A 19,585-nucleotide genomic window follows, 5' to 3' on the forward strand; every position below is an offset into this window, starting at 1 on the left:
CTTTTTGTTTTATCATAAAATGCTGATGCAAGTTGCATCATAGGACCGGTGCACTTATTTAAAATGTCACCAACATGTTTTTAGCCAGAGCCAACGCAGTGGGCGGTTAAACGAGTGCATTCTTAGTTTGTTTGGCTAGCTTACAGTATCATTAGAAGAAATATAATAGCTACTTATGTCGACGTTAAAGTTGTGCAGTAAATCTTCACATCATGTCTCCTGGTAAGTTGGCATTTTGAAAGTGACGGTATACGACCCCATACATTCTCAGACCTCATACTTGGGGTCTAATCTCAAGGTTAGAGGAGGAAAAAGAACATCTGAGATTAAATAAGAACATCTGAAAAATGTTTATGTTTAGACATTTCTTTTTCTGACACAACAGTGCAGTTTGGAAGGACAGTAATTGAGCTACAGCTGAGCAGAATGAATGTCCAACGAAACCACCAGAGGTTTCTGTATTTTCTCTTGGTCCTCTTATATAGGGAAGCCAGACTTACATTTAATGAGGACCAGGCCTGTCTAGAAGCATATAAAAGCAGCAAAGAGCAGAAAACCTCAGAACTCTCACCAGTAAATCCACTAACTGCTAAGCTAACCACCCTGTTATCATAGCCTTTCAAGTCCAGAAAAGTGAGGACTGCAGAAATGTTGTCTACATCAGGATTGCTGAACTTATAAAACATATATCATAGTTTAATGACAGGGTAAAATGCTGGACAGATGTAACAATAAAACGGTCCAGATTGCATATCTCGGAAGCACTGTATGGATATGGTCGGAAAGGCTAGCTCTCTCCAAATGGTTCCAGAGCTGCCGTAGTGCCGTAATAACATTTATTGCTTCTTGTTTTTATTGCCCATGGTCTGTGTTGCTTTTTATGTGAATTATTGTACACTTAATATTGGCCACTTGAGTTACTATTACGTATATTAATTTCAGGGTTTTCTCAGTTAAGCGTGGATCTAAATGAGAAGTGGGCAAATCATGTAATCAAATAAATCACTGGGAGATAAGCTCATTTTCCTGAAGTGAATTTCTTGAATGAATTACTATGCTGGTATAAAAATCTCATTAGTCATTGTTAAACAGGATTCCGGTTGGTTTATAATGTGAGAGTGGTATGCCACAAAGTTTTATGACTTTCATGGCTAAGTAAGCCAACATTGCAAGCTACTGCATAAGCTAATACTAATTACCTTTGCAGTGTTTCAGCATTCCTATTGTATAGCATCAGTATGGCATATTATAAACCTTGAAAAACATTTGTTACAGATTTTATTTTTAAAAATGGGACTAGATGAAATTTCTTTGTGTGACATGTCTGAGTGTCCGTGTGAATAAAAACCTCATTCAGTAAATGCAGGCCTTTTTTTTCCCCTTTGGTTGGTCTCTGTCAATCAGTTCCTCCACCTGAGAATTAAATTCTCAAGTCAGAATGAATTATAATACTTTGTTCTGAATAAAGAACCCTTAAAATGAAATGGATTTGAGATATGCTAAGTGGACTTCGAGCCACTGACCTAACTAATTTAAATAGGGTTTTCTATTTATATTACCCAATTTGTATTAAACCCATTACATTCCATTTTTATCGTAATTATGTATTTGAAGAAATCAAGATGGGAATCGTCTCCAAGACCAAGAACTTAAAATTGTTACTTTGATCTTCATTTTTGCCACCATATAAATTTTTGAAACACATAACAGAGCAAAAATGCTTCTATAGAAATTCATTCTGTATATTAATTCAAAACAAAAATCATTAAAATGATAGTTCATCCAAAAATGAAATTTTTTTGTCATAATTTACTCACTGTCATTCCAAACATGTATGACTTTCTTTATTATTGCGAAACTGAACGTTAGGGTGCAAACAAGATTGGATGGCATTTAATTTCATTGTATGGATAAAAAAATGCCAAATCCTTTGTGTTTCACAGAAGAAAGTAAGTCATATATTTTTGAAGTGAACTATCCCTTTAACGTAGATTTATTTAAAGTATGTATATCTGTAAGAAGAATGAGAGTGTGAGATACACAATACTCTCTTATACCGTCATGATCATCCGTGTGTGTATTGTCATGCAACTCGTTTGAAGTCTTTTATTAAAAGCCTGATGATTATGCATGTATTAATATGACTATGACGTGGACGTGTGCGTGTGTACAGCACACAAACACAGCCAGCATCGTCTCCTGCTGCTCACACATCATCACGCTCTCTCGCGTGAGAGGCCAGCCACTTGGCTTTCAAAACGCCACCCTCGGAGAACACCAAAAAACCTTTCCTGAATTTACCGGCTTGTCTTTCCCTCCTCTATCTCCTTCAAACATAAAAGAGAGAGTAACAACTAAACAAAGCAAACTCCTCTCTTTCCCCCGTGGCAGCTAGGTTGCAGCAAAGTGAAACCCCTACTGTGTTTAAAAAGGCATAGAGGGAGAGTAGCACTGAATGGCGTTTCTCTATTAGACCCCTTGTACCTCCGTCAAGCGATCTGCTCTCGCTCTCTCTCTCTCTCTCTGATAAAGATCCATCACGGATACCCCTCTCTTCCCCCATGGAGCTTTTTTAATGTTTTTTTCTGCACCTTTATGAAATCTATTCTTTAATTACGAGTGCCATCATTTTGTAAGCCTCCTACTTACAAGATAATTTATTTCTTTTTCAAGTGCCTACTTAAAATGTCTTTTTAACATATTCACCCTGCAGCAGTACGCATTGAATGTAGAAGATTTAATTTGGATCCTCTCTCCCCCTTTTGCTCTACCCATTTCTTCGCCAACCCCCTACACACGTACATGCATAATGCCCTCTACCACCTCTGCGATTGTTTCATCCAATTTCTCTGTTTGTATTCTTTATTGCCAATCCGGGCACTGTAAGTTTTGGGGTTCTTGAGTAATAGTAAATTCCCCCCCTCTCTCTCTGTCTGCATTGAGAGTGGTTTTGCATATCTCCTCCTCCTCCTTCCCCTTGTTGAGGTACTGCCACTGACCAAATCCGAACACTATAGAGTTGAGAATCCCTACCGAGACTCTGTGTACTTAGGCCTGCAAAGTGCTTGCAGCCATAACTACCTGAATTGCTTTTAATTGCCTAGCATAGCTGCATCATCTCAGTTGAGAATATGCTGGCTTGGTTCTTGAGGGCAATTGTAAGCGTGAAGGATTGGATTAAGTGGCTATTGAAGTGACTTTAGCTTCTTTTGACAACAAAGACCAAAAAAGAATACTTCACCCCTTCAGTCCCCCTTTAAAGCACTTTGCTACCCCCTTCTTTTTGTCAAGGCGGAAAGGAATACAGTCAACTAATACGATCCCTTCATTTGCAATCGCAAGGAACCGCCAGGCGAAGACTGTTCCCGGCTGTAATTAGTTGTATGTGATACCAATTATTTGGCGCATTTATTAACGCTAATTGTTTGAACACCCTGACATACCGAAAAAACAATTAAAACGTGTCTGAGGCATAACAGTGGTTATTAGTGTGTGATAAAATGTGATAGGAGGAAATTAAGCCATAAACGCACACCTCTATTAGCCCTGGTGCAGGGAAATCTGCATCTGACAGCTTTAAGAAGTAATTTACCAGACAGATTTGGGGTCTTGTCTCAACTTTCTTGTGTTAGGCTATGTAATCTCTCCCAAGTCTCTTTCACATCACACTGACTTGGCTCTAAATAGATTTATTCAGCTGTGCTTGCTAAGCCATTGTGAATTAGCATTAGAGAAGGAGCGTTTGCTCTGATGTTGTCAGAAATAACGGCCTCAGGTCAGCAGTGCTTATCCATTAGAGGACTGAAAGGAAAACAAACCTTGTTTCTTCAGTTTGTAAAGATTTGGGAGGGAAATTGAAGTTCAGGCTAAGTACTTGAGATTAGCCAGAGGTTTGTTTCATAGGTGCAGGCATAAAGAGAGATCAGCAAACAAATGGAAGGCTACAACAGATCTCTAAAATAGAACACTTTACACAAGTCATAGTATTTTCATCTAGCTTAAAAACACATGTTCTCAGAAATGTTACTCTTAGTGCCTCTAGAAATGTCATTCAATGTAACATCAATAAAAAGGAATAACCTATTTCTCTTTCAACTTGAATACATGCAGCTCAAAATGTTTTTTTTATATATATTTATTTTTAATAAAATATATTAAGGTAGAGGTTGAGCCACAGGACTCTGAGGTGATGGACAATTATTAGATATTAAGCAGTCAAGTTATGTTATGTAACAAATAAGAATAAAATATTATACCAAACTCCTAAAGGTTTTCTTTTCAAGAATTTCATTCTTTAAATTATACTTTTAATCAGGACAGTTATATCAGTATTTCTTTATTTTATGCCCCCACCCCCCAAAAATGAAAAACATGAAATTAAAAGCATGCTCATCATCATAGACCAGGTGTATTTAAGTCATTGTGTGTATGAATTGCATTTTAATGTAAATTAATAGATGAGACAGAAAATTAGTGCCATGTCATTGACCCGTACTGAAATATCCATTATAAAATGCTTGTGTTTTCTCAGGGGGATAAGTCGTCTCCTTTTGTCTGCGGTTCCCTGGTGTCAGTCTGGCCAGCGTTCCCACCACACTCCTGGCACCTCTTTGAAGTACATACCACGCCGCGCCGTGCTGTACGTTCCCGGCAACGACGAGAGAAAACTGCAGAAACTGACTTCACTGGACGTGGACTGCGCTGTTCTCGACTGTGAAGATGGAGTCGCCCTTAACAAGAAGGTACCAACCACCCTAACCTCTCATTCTTCATCCAGCACCTGACTCTGTAGGACATAATCACAAAATCCTCATCATTTAAAGCTCTCTTTTAGCCAGGTGCTGATCCTTAATCACTCCAAAGAAAGCTACCTAAGCGCAATGCTTAAAACAAGCACATTTCCGTCCCATTATGTGCCAATAAAGGCAAAAATGCCCCCCTATCACATTCACTTGAAACAAGGTGCCCACTTCACACTGAGCAAACAGCAGGACTTCAGCAGATGCTGCAGGTTAAAAGCATTCTCGACCCGCCCACACAGCCAGCCAATTGGCCCTGTTTACCTCTCCATGAAATCGTGATTGGAGCAGGAGCTAAAAGAGAACCGGTGGAAAAGAGTCAGCTAACAAAGGTTTTTAAGTCATGTTAATAAAGATGATTGATATGGCCAGAGGCTATTCCTGCTTGAGTGGGAAAAAGTTTGACAGACAGCCTAAACGGTGACCCCTAAAATAAAGGTGATGGATCCCAATGTTTTCCAACACCCACTAATTTCTTTTATCACAGCCAAGTGGGGGAAACATTTTTAAGAAAGTATCCACTAAAGCTAGACAAATAAGACTAGCTTAACGCTTTCAAGACTATTGTGTTGATTCAGAGCCTTAGTTACAACCTGATACATCTTTGATGGCCTTTAAGTGTCAAAAACGTACTTTGTTAACTAGTAAGACCGTAGCATATTGACAATGTTAACGTTGTTTTAGAATGACTAGTATAAAAAGATAAGATTGCTTAGCCAAAATTCAGCTCTTCTGTGGGGTTCTGCCCAGATAAGATTATTTTGTGGTGGAATATTAATGCTAGGTGATCTGAGAGGGAAGAAAATGGCATTAGAGAAGGGTCTCGGGTCCCCTCTCGGAGCCAAGCGGGTTTCTTTTTGCTAGCTCATGTTCCTGTCAGGGCTGATAGAATTAACGCTCTCTGTAGTCTCCCAGATAAAAATGCTAATAACTCACTCTGGAAAATAACAATGTACTTCGGGACGAGACTGAAAAATAATCCCATTGCTTCTCTGCTTTTTGATGGTATAAATCTGTCAAGGCTACAAGCACTTACAATCCTTCGTACAAGACGCAGTCAATTTTAAAGACCATATGTTAGCTTTAAAGAGCTTGGCGTGGAACTGGGAAAGCTGTGATCCATTATTTATTTGCTAGCGTACAACTGCGTAATGTAAAAATGAGTTATTAACTCAATAATAAAACACACTTCGCTCCTCTGCACCCGCTCTTTCACTTCCCACACTCTCAGCTGTTTCCCTTATCCTGGCAATTGAAAATCCATGGGGGTTTGTGTATACCTATAGATGGATGTTTTATTTTCCATGCCACTAAATGACACTCCTCCTGCAGCTCAGTTACTCTTGTATAAGCCAGTGCGGATTGCGGAAAAGGAACGAGTCGAGTCACACACGTGCATGTGCAGTGCTCAAACACACTCAGATTGTGTCATTATTTAAAAATGTTCAGTTTTGTATAGCTGAGCATTGAGAGCATCTTTGCTGTAAAATTCAAAATGTTAAATATTTGGTTACATTTATTGAAGAGAGGGTTGAAAATAATGGGTAGAGTGATGGAAAAGGATAACGTCAGATTGAAAGTCTTGTTATACGGGATAAGCAAAAAAGAAAAAATCAATTGGACCACATTGACTGTAAAAAAAAAACACTGAGAAATCCTTCAAAATATTTTCTGTAAACTTTAGATGAAAGAGTACAAGTATAGAAGAAAATACAGGTTTGAAATGATGAGTAAATGATTGCATCTTTTTTTATTTTTGGTTAAACTGTCCCTTTAAGTGGTGGAAGAATTGTTTCTTCTGATTATTTTTAAGTACAAGCTTCATAGTTCATACCTAAATTAACAAATTATTTATTGAATACACATGCTCTGTTCCAAAACCAACATAAAATAGTTTTTCATTCTACACTAAACGCACCCAAAATGTGTGTGTTTTATGTATTTTATGCTTTTTAGAATATTGTGCTGTTAGCTTAGCAACATGCTAACTGAAATCCATTGTCATTTGAGTCTTCCATGCAGAGCACTTGCGTGCCAAAAAGTTGCTGCCTATGTAGAGCATTCTAAACTAGTCCCTCATGAGGTTCCCTAGTAGGCCGCTCACTAGATTTTGGAACATTTAGGAATCATTTAGTCCTTCATCATATTTTTGTTGCTGTCATTTTATAAATACACTGTTAAGCTGTAGTAGAATCACAGTAGATGAGGATGATTTCCCAGGCTGAAAGTGCCAGAAAATATTTGTTTGTTGATGATTTGATTTTGTCTTTGTGCCAAAAGCATTACCACCCCACCCCATCTTTGGGTATTTTCCTAACAATAAAGTATATGAAAGTATATGAGTGGTTTTAAAAAATACATGCTATTACATTTTTTACATTGTATGAAATCCATGATGACTTAATGCACACGTGTTTGTAGTACATAAACCAATAATACAATTGTCATTAGAAAAATATAGGAAATATTATTATTATAATATTGTAGAACTCAAATGACTGGCAATTGTTCTGCTGTACATTTGATTTATTAGCCAGTTAAAAGCAAGAAATAAGATGAAATATTTTATTCTAGTCAGAAAAAAATGTATTACACTTGACATTTCTGTCCCCCTCACTTCTAAAATGATGGCTGCACACTAGCATACAGTTAGTATGTAAATATATCTCTCCTTACTGATTAGGAGGGGTAGGAAGTTGTCCTTTTCTCCCCCCGGCAGGGGCTGAAGGCTACACCTGTTTTTTGTCGCTCCGGGGGCGAGTTTGTTTATTTGTGTGTTTTGTGGCAGAGATGCCCTATAGACAGCCGCTCAGTTTGGGGCATTCCACTCAACGGCTCCTTTTCCCCCCTCTCCTTCCCTGCCCGCCTCCCCTTTCTCTCCGCGGCAGCTTCACTCCGCACTGCCCCCCTCCCAGCTCCAATCCCTGGAAGTTTGGAACTAATGAACTGACTGCTGAGCTGCCGCCACGGAGCTTGGTCCCAAACTATACTGTACTTCACACTCGATTTATTCTCCAGATGGCAAGACTACGCAGCCCTGCCGGGAGGGGCCACCTCTTCCACTGAAGTGTGAAAGTGGACGGATGTTGTTTTCGGATCCTCTGTGATCAGCTCCGAGCTCCCTCAAACCACCCGGCACCGTATGTAGAGAATAAATCCCCCTGCTTACGGGCACACTCGAGCTGTGATGGCTGTCTGTGTGTGTGTGTGTGTGTGTGTGTGTGTGTGTGTGTGTGTGTGTCTGTCCTTGTTGCTTTTCTGAGGTTGTGCACTGTCACTGGCATCGACCCTTGTATTATCTGATGCACTCACCTGTGGGTGGAGACGGCTGATGCTTGGAATCATGACAGTTATCCCTGCTCTTTTTCTTTTTTTACCTTTCTGTCACTTCTCTACACTCTTTCTTTAGTCAGCAGAGAAAGTGCGAAACATCTTGCTAAGCAACAGGTTTGCTGGTTCGGCTCAGTCTGATGGAGATGTGTTTGCTTATTTTCGGTTCTGATTTTGACGTTTCTGAAAATCCAGATCCAGTGTTGGAGAAGCTGTTTTAAATAATAAGTAGCTTGGTTTCAGATATTTAAATGATTGTCAAGCTACTTTTGAAAAAGAGCCAGCCATAACTAGTTGCTACCAAAAATTAACTTGCCAATCTGAAGCTATTTGATGGAGTAATACAATTTTAAAATAACATTTTAAATGTATAACCAATTCTATTTTTACAATTTAATTTGGGTAAGATGTCTTTGACTCAAAAATAAATAACATACCATTCAAACAAAGGTTTGGGGTCGGTGTAATATATATATATATATATATATATATATATATATATATATATATATATATATATATATATATATATATACATAGAGAGAGAGAGAGAGAGAGAGAGAAATATATACTTTTTATTCAACACTTTTTGATCAAAAGTGACAGTTAAGGCATTTTTTATGTTCAAAACCCTGAATAAAAAGTATCAGTAGCTGGGTTTCCATCCAAACTAGTTACTATATATTATACATACTATATATTGTTTACCAATACCACCGTTAACCGCTCAAATAACTTGATGGAAACGCACCTAATTCGTTGGGTGATAAAAACAGTGTGATGGAAACATAGCTAATGTTTCCTCAGAAAATATTAAGCAACATAACTATTTTCAATGTTAATAATAAGAAAAAATGTTTCTTAAGGCGGTAAATATCCATATTATAATGATTCCTGAAGGGTCATGTTATGCTGAAGACTAGAGTAATGACTGCTGAAAATTCAGCTTTGACATCACAGGAATAAATTACATTTTGAAATATATTAAAATAGAAAACAATTATTTTAAATTGTAATAATATATCACAATATTACTATTTCTACTGTATTTTTGTTCAAATAAATGCAGCATTGGTGAGCGGAAGAGACTTAAAAAAATAAAATAAAATTACCGACCCCAAAGTTGCATGTCTGTGATACTAAGAGCTCAAATGTTTTTGACTGTCACAGCAGACTGTACTGTTTCTGTTTATTTTGTGGTGTCTTTTCTTTGTCAACCCTGGTGGTGGCAGTAGATGAAATGATTTGGTGAAAAGAAATGGCTTATATTTTTAACATGCTATCTGTAGTTAATATGTCAGCAGCTATGACTAAAATGTTTTGCAGTATAGCTCCATAGCAATAGCGCCCTTTGTGAGAACGTTTCTGTTATCTTTTGTACTCGTATACATTCACAAGTACAGTATGCATCTTCTGTTTGTCAGGACTGGCTCAATAATACACTATTGTAGTCTTGGATTTCAGTTTGAGCTTATTTGAAAGTGTAATACTTTGGCTTCCTGTCAACATTTCCAATTTACCATAATCTATGCAACCAACTGTTATATGATATAGAAGCTTAAAATGCAATGCCGGTATTTTGAAGTCGTCTCAGATTTCTTCTGCCACACTCTCTGTGAGTCAGTTCAAAGAGGGGGTGCCACAATGCTTTGCAATAGTGTGGTGATGTGTAGATTTAGTGAGTGTTAGTGAAGTCCACATTACTTAAATAATAAGATTTAGCCCTCTTTGTTTGAGCTGGGAGGTTGTTGTAGAAAGCTGTCCTAGTGCTTATTGGTGGCTGTTGATGTCTGAGAAGGAAACAAAGACTGTGTCTTAAAGCGAGAGTTCAGTTATGTAATTTACTCTTCCTCATGTCGTACCAAACCTGTGACTTTTTTCAATTAGCACAAAAGGAGACGTTTAGCAAAATGTTTACGCTGCTTTTTCCATACAGTGAAAGTAAATGGCGACCAGGGCCTGCCAAGCTCAAAAAATTACAAAAAAAGCGTAATTAATCAGTGTCATCAACTCTCTACAAAAGAATATATGCATATTAAATGTGCACATATGAGATTTGAAAGCCAGAGAAAGATTTTTAACAAATTACTCTTTTTTTAATTTCAGCTCAGCAGGTCCAGTCACATGCCATTTTATTGTATGAAAAAGAGTAGCTTGTACATTCAGCTAAACTTCTCTTTTTGTGTTCCATAGAGGAAAGAACATCATGTAGGTTTGGAGTGATATGAGGGTCAGTAAATTATTACAGAATGCTCATTTTTGGATGAACCATTCCTTTAAGAAGAGAGGGTTCTCATCAAAGGGTGCAGCAGAGGAACACAGGGCATTCTGCTGCCAAGAGAAACAAACAGCGATCTGAGGCGTTTATCCAGAAAATGGATCCCCAGCATTAGTGAACTCTGATAGCCTGTGTGCTGCCAGAAACTGCCTGCCAGTCAACCGTGTGTGTGTGTGTGTGTGTGTCATACCTTCGTCACAGGAGCTATGAGCACTGTGTAGTCATACTAGGCTAAAGTTTATTGAGGGGTCAGTGAAGTAGGGTGGTCCCGATTGTTTGAAACTGAATGAGAAAGATGATGATTGAGGAAGAGATTGAAAGATTTCTTCCAACATCACGGTACTGACATCATTTTGCTTTTTTATGTAAATTCAATATTATGACACGATAGATTGGTCATCTGTACATGTTTTTATAAGATTTGGTGTGTGAAATCTGAGGTCTAGTAGAGCCTGTTGTTTTCTAGCTTACTTTAACGAGGTCATTTACCAAACAAAACTTGAATTTTCCCATAATTTGCTCACTCTCGTGTTGTTTTAAACTTCTGTTTGACTAACTTTGTTCTGTGGAACTGAAAAGGAGTTTTTTTTTTTTTTTTTTTTTTGTGTAATATTCAAGCTGTGTTTAGGCACACAGTGAAAATAGACATTGACCAATGGCATTCGAACACCAAAAAAGTAAAATAGGCACCATAAAAATATTATACAAATCATACCCTAGATTAATGTGAGGAACAGACCATAATTTAAGATAACCGAACCAATGCAGTTTGATGTCATTGCCATAGCTTGAGATGCCATAAATGTATATGAATAAGCACAAATGAGAAATGAGAGCTATGGAGGGTAAACTATTTTATTTCATGTTCATGATGTGTCAAGACAAATGACACACATCTGTTTGCTGTGAATCCTGTGGAAGCCATAATATCATATGAAGATCTGTCCTCACTGTCACCAGGGAAAAGAAAATGCTGCCAAACATAGCTGCTGCATTATAAGCAACCAGATACGTATATGCTATGCCTGATGCGTGTAACTTGAGATAGGTCTTAAGATGTGTGTGGAGTGCTGGTTCTCTGTCGCCCAGTATGATGAATGCTTATGAGAGGTGTTTAAGACCGGTTGATGTGTAATGGCCTTATTTACGATGAATGGATAAATGTGCTCTTATTAGAATAACAACACATGATTAGAGATTAGCTCCATAAGGAATTTGATTCAACAACATTACGAATGAAAAAGACTGTCAACTTGATTCATCTACAGTCTTTTACAATTTTAAAGTATTTTATCTAGCATGTAATCTAATACATATTAACCCATTTTTTTATCTTGCAATGCAAATAACATATGTTCATGCCAAATCTGCATATTCATTTTATAATTTATTATTAGGGGCCAAACAGCAAAGATGCGAAGGCACCTATTGTATATGTTCTTCACCTCCTCCTCCTCCTCCTCCTCCTCCTCCTCCTCCTCCTCCTCCTCCTCCTCCTCCTCCTCCTCCACCACTACTACTACTACTACTACCACTGTTGAAGTCTATGGCAGCCCATAGAAATGTTTGTGGGAAAATTATTATATTTGGCACACAGATGAAGGACAGTCTGAACATTAACCAACCAATTTTGTCTCTAATTCAATTCCTCTTGCTCCACCAACTGTCCAAAGTTGCACTTACGTTTATGCTAATAACTTTTGAACTGTAAGGGCTAGAAACAATGATGGCATAAAGTTATTCAAAGCTTTTTGATGAAACGAACCGTTCTCGAATAAAGCACAAACAAATTCGACAATGATCGCATTAAAATGGATGTGAGGTTATATCTCCACAATGCTTTAGCATATTGAGAACAATCTTGGTACATGTCATCACAAGCATGACCTGAGGTTACTTGCAGCGTTTCTGCACAACGCCACTTACTGGTCAGGAGATGTATAAAATTGCTATTTTATATTTTGTTTTGTTTTTCTCCAATGGCTAGTTTATATTTTATAACTTTGCTAATAACTCTTTTGATTCAGTGCAGCATATCGAGTCAAATGATTCCCAAGTTTCCCATGTCGGCCATTTAGAATTTTGTCGTAAAATGCTGTATTTATGAACGCATTAACGAATCGTTACAAAAATTGATTTAAAAACCAATTTTTTTCTAACTCCTAGACCGTTGGTCCAATTTTCGGCAATTGGCTTAGATCATCTTCAGTCTATTCCTGTCAAAAATGTATTAAAAGGCCTGATGCCAAGCTGATGCTGAGGCTGTAACTCTGCAACGCTTTGGCATATTGACACCAAACTTTTAAAAAAAGTCTTTAATTACTCATTGTTGCAGTTGCTCTGAAGCTCCCAGCCATGCTTGCATTACTTATTGTGCCTTTTTTGTGCTTTGCTATTTCATTGCTGCTTGCAGCTATATTTATTATTATTATTTATTATCGTAATTATTATTTTTTGTTTCTTGACAAAATGTGACTTGATCACACTCTCGTGGTTTGTGTCGGATCAGTGCTATATTGTATAAACAACTGATAAACGTCAAAATGTTCCAGCTTTTTAAGCATGATTTAGCAAGATAATTGCATTGCATAATTCACTGGACTTTCACATCGCTCTACTTTGAAGGACTGTTACTCTGATTTGTTGTGTCCTATAGCATGTTGTTGTTAGTATTATTTTTTATTTTATTTTTTTATTATTATTATTATTTAAGTTCTCCTTTGCTTTACATGGCACACTTGACACAGAAAGGTGACTTTGTTATAAAGCTCTGGCAGGCAGCAGGTGTGAACTACTCTAATGGCTAGAAAATTGAAAGTCAGTTACTGCCAATGCTCCATGTGCCCCGGGTACTCCATGTAATGCCACTTTTTAAAAATACGACCTTTGCTTTTATAAGTGTCTAGCAAATAATCAGCCTTCCAGCAAGAGGAAACTGGGTAAGAAACACCTTCGTGTCTTCAATATAAAGAGCATGGCCAGGTAGAGATGGGTTAGTGTAATAAAAAAAATCCAGATTATAAATTTTCCATGAAAAGGTAAAATTTAGTTTTATTCTGTTATAAGAAATGTACATTTTTTAAATTAAAATAAATAAAATCATTCCAATTTCTTACTTTGTACATTAAATTGTAGTGTTGACTGCCTTTGTCAAGCTCAACCCTGTTCCACAGTGTCAAACATATATTTTCTTATAAATATATATATATATATATATATATATATATATATATATATATATATATATATATATATATATATAGTTGTTGTCGTTATTTTATCAATTTCATAAATGTAATTGTGTTTATTTAATGTATATTCCTTTAATCTATTTTTAAATTATATGCAAAACTTTGGTAACAGGGTTGTGAAAATATAAGGGTTGTGACAAAAAGAAAACAAATTGTTAAACAAATCAGGCCCTATATTTGTGTAAAGTGTCTACATGACTACTTTTATGATTGCAACACAACTAGAAAAAAGTCCAATCATAATCAGCTTTGAAAAGTTACAGAGATCTTTACTTGGCAATTATGTATGGTGTTTTCTGTTTGTCTTTGAATAGTATTAGATAATTCTCTCAGAGTTGCTACCTATAAAACTTTGATGCAGTACAAATCCCTGAGAAAAACTGAGCTCTGTCATTTCCCCAGAGACACAAATATCTTCTGTTCCCACTCTCATCACAAGCTTAGATGTTTTTCCTTCAGCACTTCAAAAGCAGAAGAAATTCTCACATGCATCCTGCATCACAGAGCTACACTGTTAGCACATTGAGCATTATTTGTTTAGGTTGAAGTTTTTACTGGCACAGCTATCAAATGTGTAGATTGTGTTGCTTAAAATCAGATTATGATGACAGACATTTCAAGTACTTCTAGAACAGAAGTAAATAGAGGCCATGAACAATAAGCCTCCAGTTAACTGTGAACGGCAGATGTTGAAAGTCCCATCTGAACGCTTCAATCCAGCAACCTCTCTATCATCTTAATGCTGGGAGTCCAGTGCAGCCCAGCATATCACAAAACGCTGAGTTTTAAAGAAAAGTGCACATATTGTCCCTCTCTCATTATCAAATTACAGCCCTCTGTTTTGATTGGCAGAACCAGTCAGTAAAATGTGAGCTGCCTGAGCAGTGCTCTGAAGTAGTAACAGATCACTCTTCAGCCTCACAGTGTGAAGAGAAGTGGCGGTTTTCGAGAGGCTGAGAGAATCTAGCAGCGAGCCTAGAGGGACAGGCTTCCCTCTCATGCGTAACCGGACAAATGCGGAATCAGATGCTGGATCTGTTAGTCATTCATCTGGAATAGAGCTCCAGATGCCCAGTGCATCACCTGTCAGACACTGTCCGTGAGACATTGTTTGCTTAGATTACACATCGTTTTTGAAATCGTAAGTGTCATGGTTGGTTGGAAGAAGCTGGGATGAAAAAATAATAGAGTGAGAAACATTAAATGGAAATATATCTAATTGAGTTGCTTCTTGTCCCTCCCTCTCACATTTCTTGCTCTCATTTCTAATAATGCAAATCTATACAAAATCATTATACATTTCAAATGTCATACAAACCACACGTTTTTCCTGCGCTTTGATTAGACACTAAATAATCCAAACGCAGATCCATTTCTTGACATATCTCACAGTTGGAGTCCAAATTCTCTACAAATGTAAAAGATCTGACCTTTTTTTAAAATGAGAAGTCAGCGTCTACCAACTTTAAAGTCTGTCCTTTGTTTTGAGTGTTTTGTGGACGTGCTGTCATGATACTGTGTTGAGCTTTAATGATGGGCTTGATGGAAGGAATCAAAGATCCCTCAAACCTGCGATTCTCCTGGTCACTCTGTGGGATGCTGTGTGATTGGGGAAGGGTCTTTTGAAGCAACTAGTTGGACGGGCTTCCATTTAATGTAAAACATTTCAGCTTTCAAAGTACTTTTATTCCGGCTCGGAATGGCTGGGTCCCCTCAGGAGCCCGAGATCTTCTTGAGAATGTTCTTTCTGTCAATTTATTGTGAGGGGAGATGAAATAGCGAGCCCTTCCTACTGATAGAAATTCAAATGTTTTTCTGTCGGGAATATCAGTTCAAAGCGAAATGTGGTGATAAAAAGCAGAGAATCGTGTGGCATGAAGGTTTGATATAGCATTACACAATTCAGTGGTTATTTCAGTCTGATTGGTCCATTTCTAGATACTCTCATATCTTTTGACTTGATATAGGTGCTTTTTGATGTTGATTTGTTACTCAAAGCCTCATGTTTTTGTTTAAGAGTGAATGTGATACCAGACATACAAAGAACAGTGGTTCGGCAGTGTCAAAGACACTGGATCAGTCTTGGATTATACTGGAGGACTCAAACTGGATCCACCATGGAACAGCTTTACGAATGCTGAGTTATGGCTTCATAAATCCGTCGGCCCTCCTAATATTACCACTGTGATCTTCAAATATATTATAGGCTATAAGCATACATACAGTATGACTTCCTATTGAGGAATCTTTTGTGTTCATTTTACAGTTCAACAACTCTCAACATAAACTGTAAGTTGAGGACCACAATGTTAGTTTAGACATGCGAGTGTCTAGACTGTGTTTTGGTTTTAATCTGTTTTGCTAGTATATCTGCAATGCTTCACATGTCATATAGAAGACTTCACAGCTTGTATACACATTTTTTCTAATAAAAATGGTTGACAGCATTGTTATTTTAGATCTAGTTTAAGGGAGACCGGTTGTGATTACCAGTTCAAAAGGCTGAGTTTTACGGTCATGCAGGCTCATCTAAAAAGGGGGTTACAGATCTAGACTAGAGATTGATCATCTTTGCCCTTTTTTTTATAACCAACATGTATAATGGTTATTTTTGTTTAAGTGTCTTGTAACTGATATGCAGAACCAAATGTTTGTTATTTTTCTTTTTGTGTTTTTTGACACCATAACACCTGGATGATTATTAGACTAAAACTTAAATTAAAAAACCGTACATACCTTGTAAGATTAATTCATTTTATTATTAATTATTATACTTATATTTATTTAATTATTAATTATTATCATTTAATGAATTCCTTTTTATGAATTATCTCTAATCTTGATATAAATGCCATGTATTTGGCCGTTATGGTCTAGGCTAAAGTTCAACAGTTTTTGGGTAGATGTGACCCTAGTTGTGTGGATGGTGTGAGGATGACCTTACTCTTATTCAAGTTAAATGAACCCCTGAGCTAACCCCCCTCCCCTCTTTCTCTTGACGTTTCTCATCCCTCCTCTGATCTAACCTGACAACTCCTGAGCTACTGTTTCCTCCTCCTGTTTAACTGAGACCACATTTCCCTTTGGACGGAGTGCTGTTTTCCGACCAATGGAAACTTCATCTTTTTGGACCTTTCCCTCCCACCTACATTCAGTCTCTTGAGCTGCATCTGGTTTGAATCTCCTGGCGTGTGCTGCTGTGTCACAGTTAGGCCCTGGAACTTGGCTTTAACTTTGATTCTTCCTCCCTCCACTTCCATTGGTCATGTGTCTGTGGTGTTTGTGTGGAAGACTTGTGTGCAGGGCTTTTCATTTTATGGCCTTTGGTGGATCAGCTGTAGTGAGGTTGATCCCTCTCACTAGATCTTTTTCCGCACCGTAATCCCAGGCGCCAACCGCCACTTCCCTGTAAATTCACATAACATCCGCTCGTCCAAACTGATGCATCTTTATCTTTTTAAAAGTGCTCCAATGGCCATTTTTATTGCTTGTAGCTTTTCATACGTGACATATTTCCTCCCGTTTATCAGGTAAACACAAATCATAGTCATCCAGTAGCACAAAAGCAAACAATAAACCTGCCTAACCTACTTTCAATCATTTTTTTGCAGGTTTGATACCCATAAGCCTGTGTTCCTTGTCAAATAGAGAGTCTGAATTGGGTAACATAACCATTCAGTGTTTATTTGCAATCATATTGTGTGTGTATTACATCACTGAATAGTGACCCAGCTGAGCATAAACAGTTGGGTCACCCTTTCATTTTTGTGGTCCAGCCTGCATTGAGAAATGTCATGCTGTATTATCTGCTGTGGAGAAATAAGCACTTTTTGACACAATGGCACAAGTGATTTCTTTTTTTCCTTTTTTCACAGGAGGAAGCTCGGAAAACCATCCCAAAGATGCTGGCTGATCTGGATCTGGGGCGTACGGAGAAGTGTGTACGGTTGAACTCTGTGTCTAGTGGCCTGGCCGAAGCCGACATGGAGGTTATTCTACAGGCGGACGTGCTGCCCACAGCTCTCATGCTGCCAAAGGTGGAGAACACAGGAGAGGTGCAGTGGGTGAGTGAATCATGACTCTTTAAGCACTTTAAACAAAGAGTTGACCTAAAAGAGCACTCTGTCAATATTTATACGCTTTCTGTGGAATACAAAAGAATACATGGAAATGATACAGTACAGTGGCCAAAAAATATTTTAAAAGCACCATAAAAGAAGTCCATACAATCCATGTCTTATTTTTCAAGTCTAGCTTAACCATGGCAGCTTTGTGTGAGGAACAGAGCAACATTTTAGTCAATATTTTCTGAAAATCATACATTTTCCATTATACTGTACACACTACTGTTCAAAAGTGTGGGGTCATATATAAAATATTTTGTTCAGCAAGGATGCATTAAATCAAAAGTGTCAGAAAATACATTTATTATGCTACAATAATAAGAAATGTTTCTTGAGCAAGACTGATGCTGAAAATTCACCTTTGCCATACACAATATATGTTAAAATATATTAAAATAGAAAACGGTTATTTTAAATTGTAATAATATCTCATAATGTTACTGTTTTTACTGTATTTTTGATCAAATAAATGCAGCCTTGGTGAGCATAGGAGACTTCTTTCAAAAACATTAAAAAAAATCTTACAGAGGCCAAACTTTTGAAAGCAAATGTGTTTTCTTCCCCCCAACATTTTTTTTTTTTATCAGTACATTTAGCAAACATTGAATTGTACATTGAGGACTCATATGTTTCCATATGATTATGGTTAGATTATAGTTAATGTGACATTCATGATAATTTTATCCCACAAATTGAAGACTATGACCTGCTTAATGTGAAAAATGAGAAACTAAAAATACCTCTAATGTGCTCTTGCATTTTCCATCATTTGTATAGAACACAACACTCTCTGAACTCGCAGGGTAAGAAGAAACCGCAGGTCTTTTCAAAGCAATAATAACAATCTTTTCTATTAGGCTGTACAGAGGACTTGATCTCTGTAGTCAGGCCCGGGGAGAAATGGGGCTGTGTATCTTGGCATCAGCTCAAGAAAGCCATGACATTTTAAAACTAGCTTCACAAGACAGATGTCACAAAATACTTCTTTCCCCTGGAAGCACAGGGCCTCTTCAATAAACCTACCATGAAGCTGGCAATGTTGAGCTTTGATGTTTAATGCAAAAATATTCTAAAATCAAAGCTGTTGGACACTTTAGCCACTCGTAGATCTCATTATTATAGAGATGGTCGGTCAGTCAGTCAGTCAGTGACACTAGCAAATAGGTCTTAAAGCTAGCAGACATGGTCTAAAAGCCACAAAACACTCATTCCTCCTGATCACCTCCATGTGTGAGTTGCAGGAGGTGTTGAGGATTCTTCAAGACGTTTGTTCGTCCATCAAAGCAGGGCTTCCTCTGGTAGTCGGCCCCAGGAGGCCCCCAGCACAGCCAATACACCAGCCCCCAAATCCCTCCAGCTCATTTCCCCCAACCAGCCAACCCAGCCCAAATCTGCAGTATTCAGCTACTCTGCATGAGCACTGAAAAGACCTGAAAGAAGCCACAATGTCTTAACTAGGTAGATGAAGGGAGGGAGGGAGGCTGAGAGATGGAGGGGGCCCCTAGTCTGTTGCTCACAGTTAGTTTAGGCTTGAAGCAGGAAGTTTTTAACTAGTGGTTTTAATTAGTGCTCATATATTTCCCGGGCCGCTCTTTTTCTTCCCTTTTTAATTGCTGACAGGTGCTCATATTTCTCTCTCTCATTCTTGTTCACTGCCATTTTGTCTATTGCTGAAAAATATTTGCTGTCCATAGAGTAGTTCATAAACAACAACTTAAATGAATAGCCATTATACGCGTGTGTGTGTGTGTGTGTGTGTGTGTGTGTGTGTGTGTGTGTGTGTGTGCGCTTTGCGTGCGTGTG

The 19,585-nt window shown here is 37.7% G+C and overlaps 1 protein-coding gene across 1 annotated transcript in view; it reads left to right on the plus strand.

The window, feature by feature from the left end:
* clybl (citrate lyase beta like) overlaps window positions 1–19,585 on the plus strand; it is a 73,623-nt gene that overhangs the window by 41,592 nt on the left and 12,446 nt on the right. Inside the window, exons 2-3 of the mRNA XM_084121627.1 lie at window positions 4,532–4,742; window positions 17,534–17,722. Coding sequence (XP_083977753.1) covers window positions 4,532–4,742; window positions 17,534–17,722 — 400 coding nt within the window. The remainder of the gene's footprint in view (window positions 1–4,531; window positions 4,743–17,533; window positions 17,723–19,585) is intronic.

The sequence above is a fragment of the Abramis brama genome, assembly GCF_963993115.1.
Source record: "Abramis brama genome assembly, chromosome: 8".
Taxonomy (NCBI): domain Eukaryota; kingdom Metazoa; phylum Chordata; class Actinopteri; order Cypriniformes; family Leuciscidae; genus Abramis; species Abramis brama.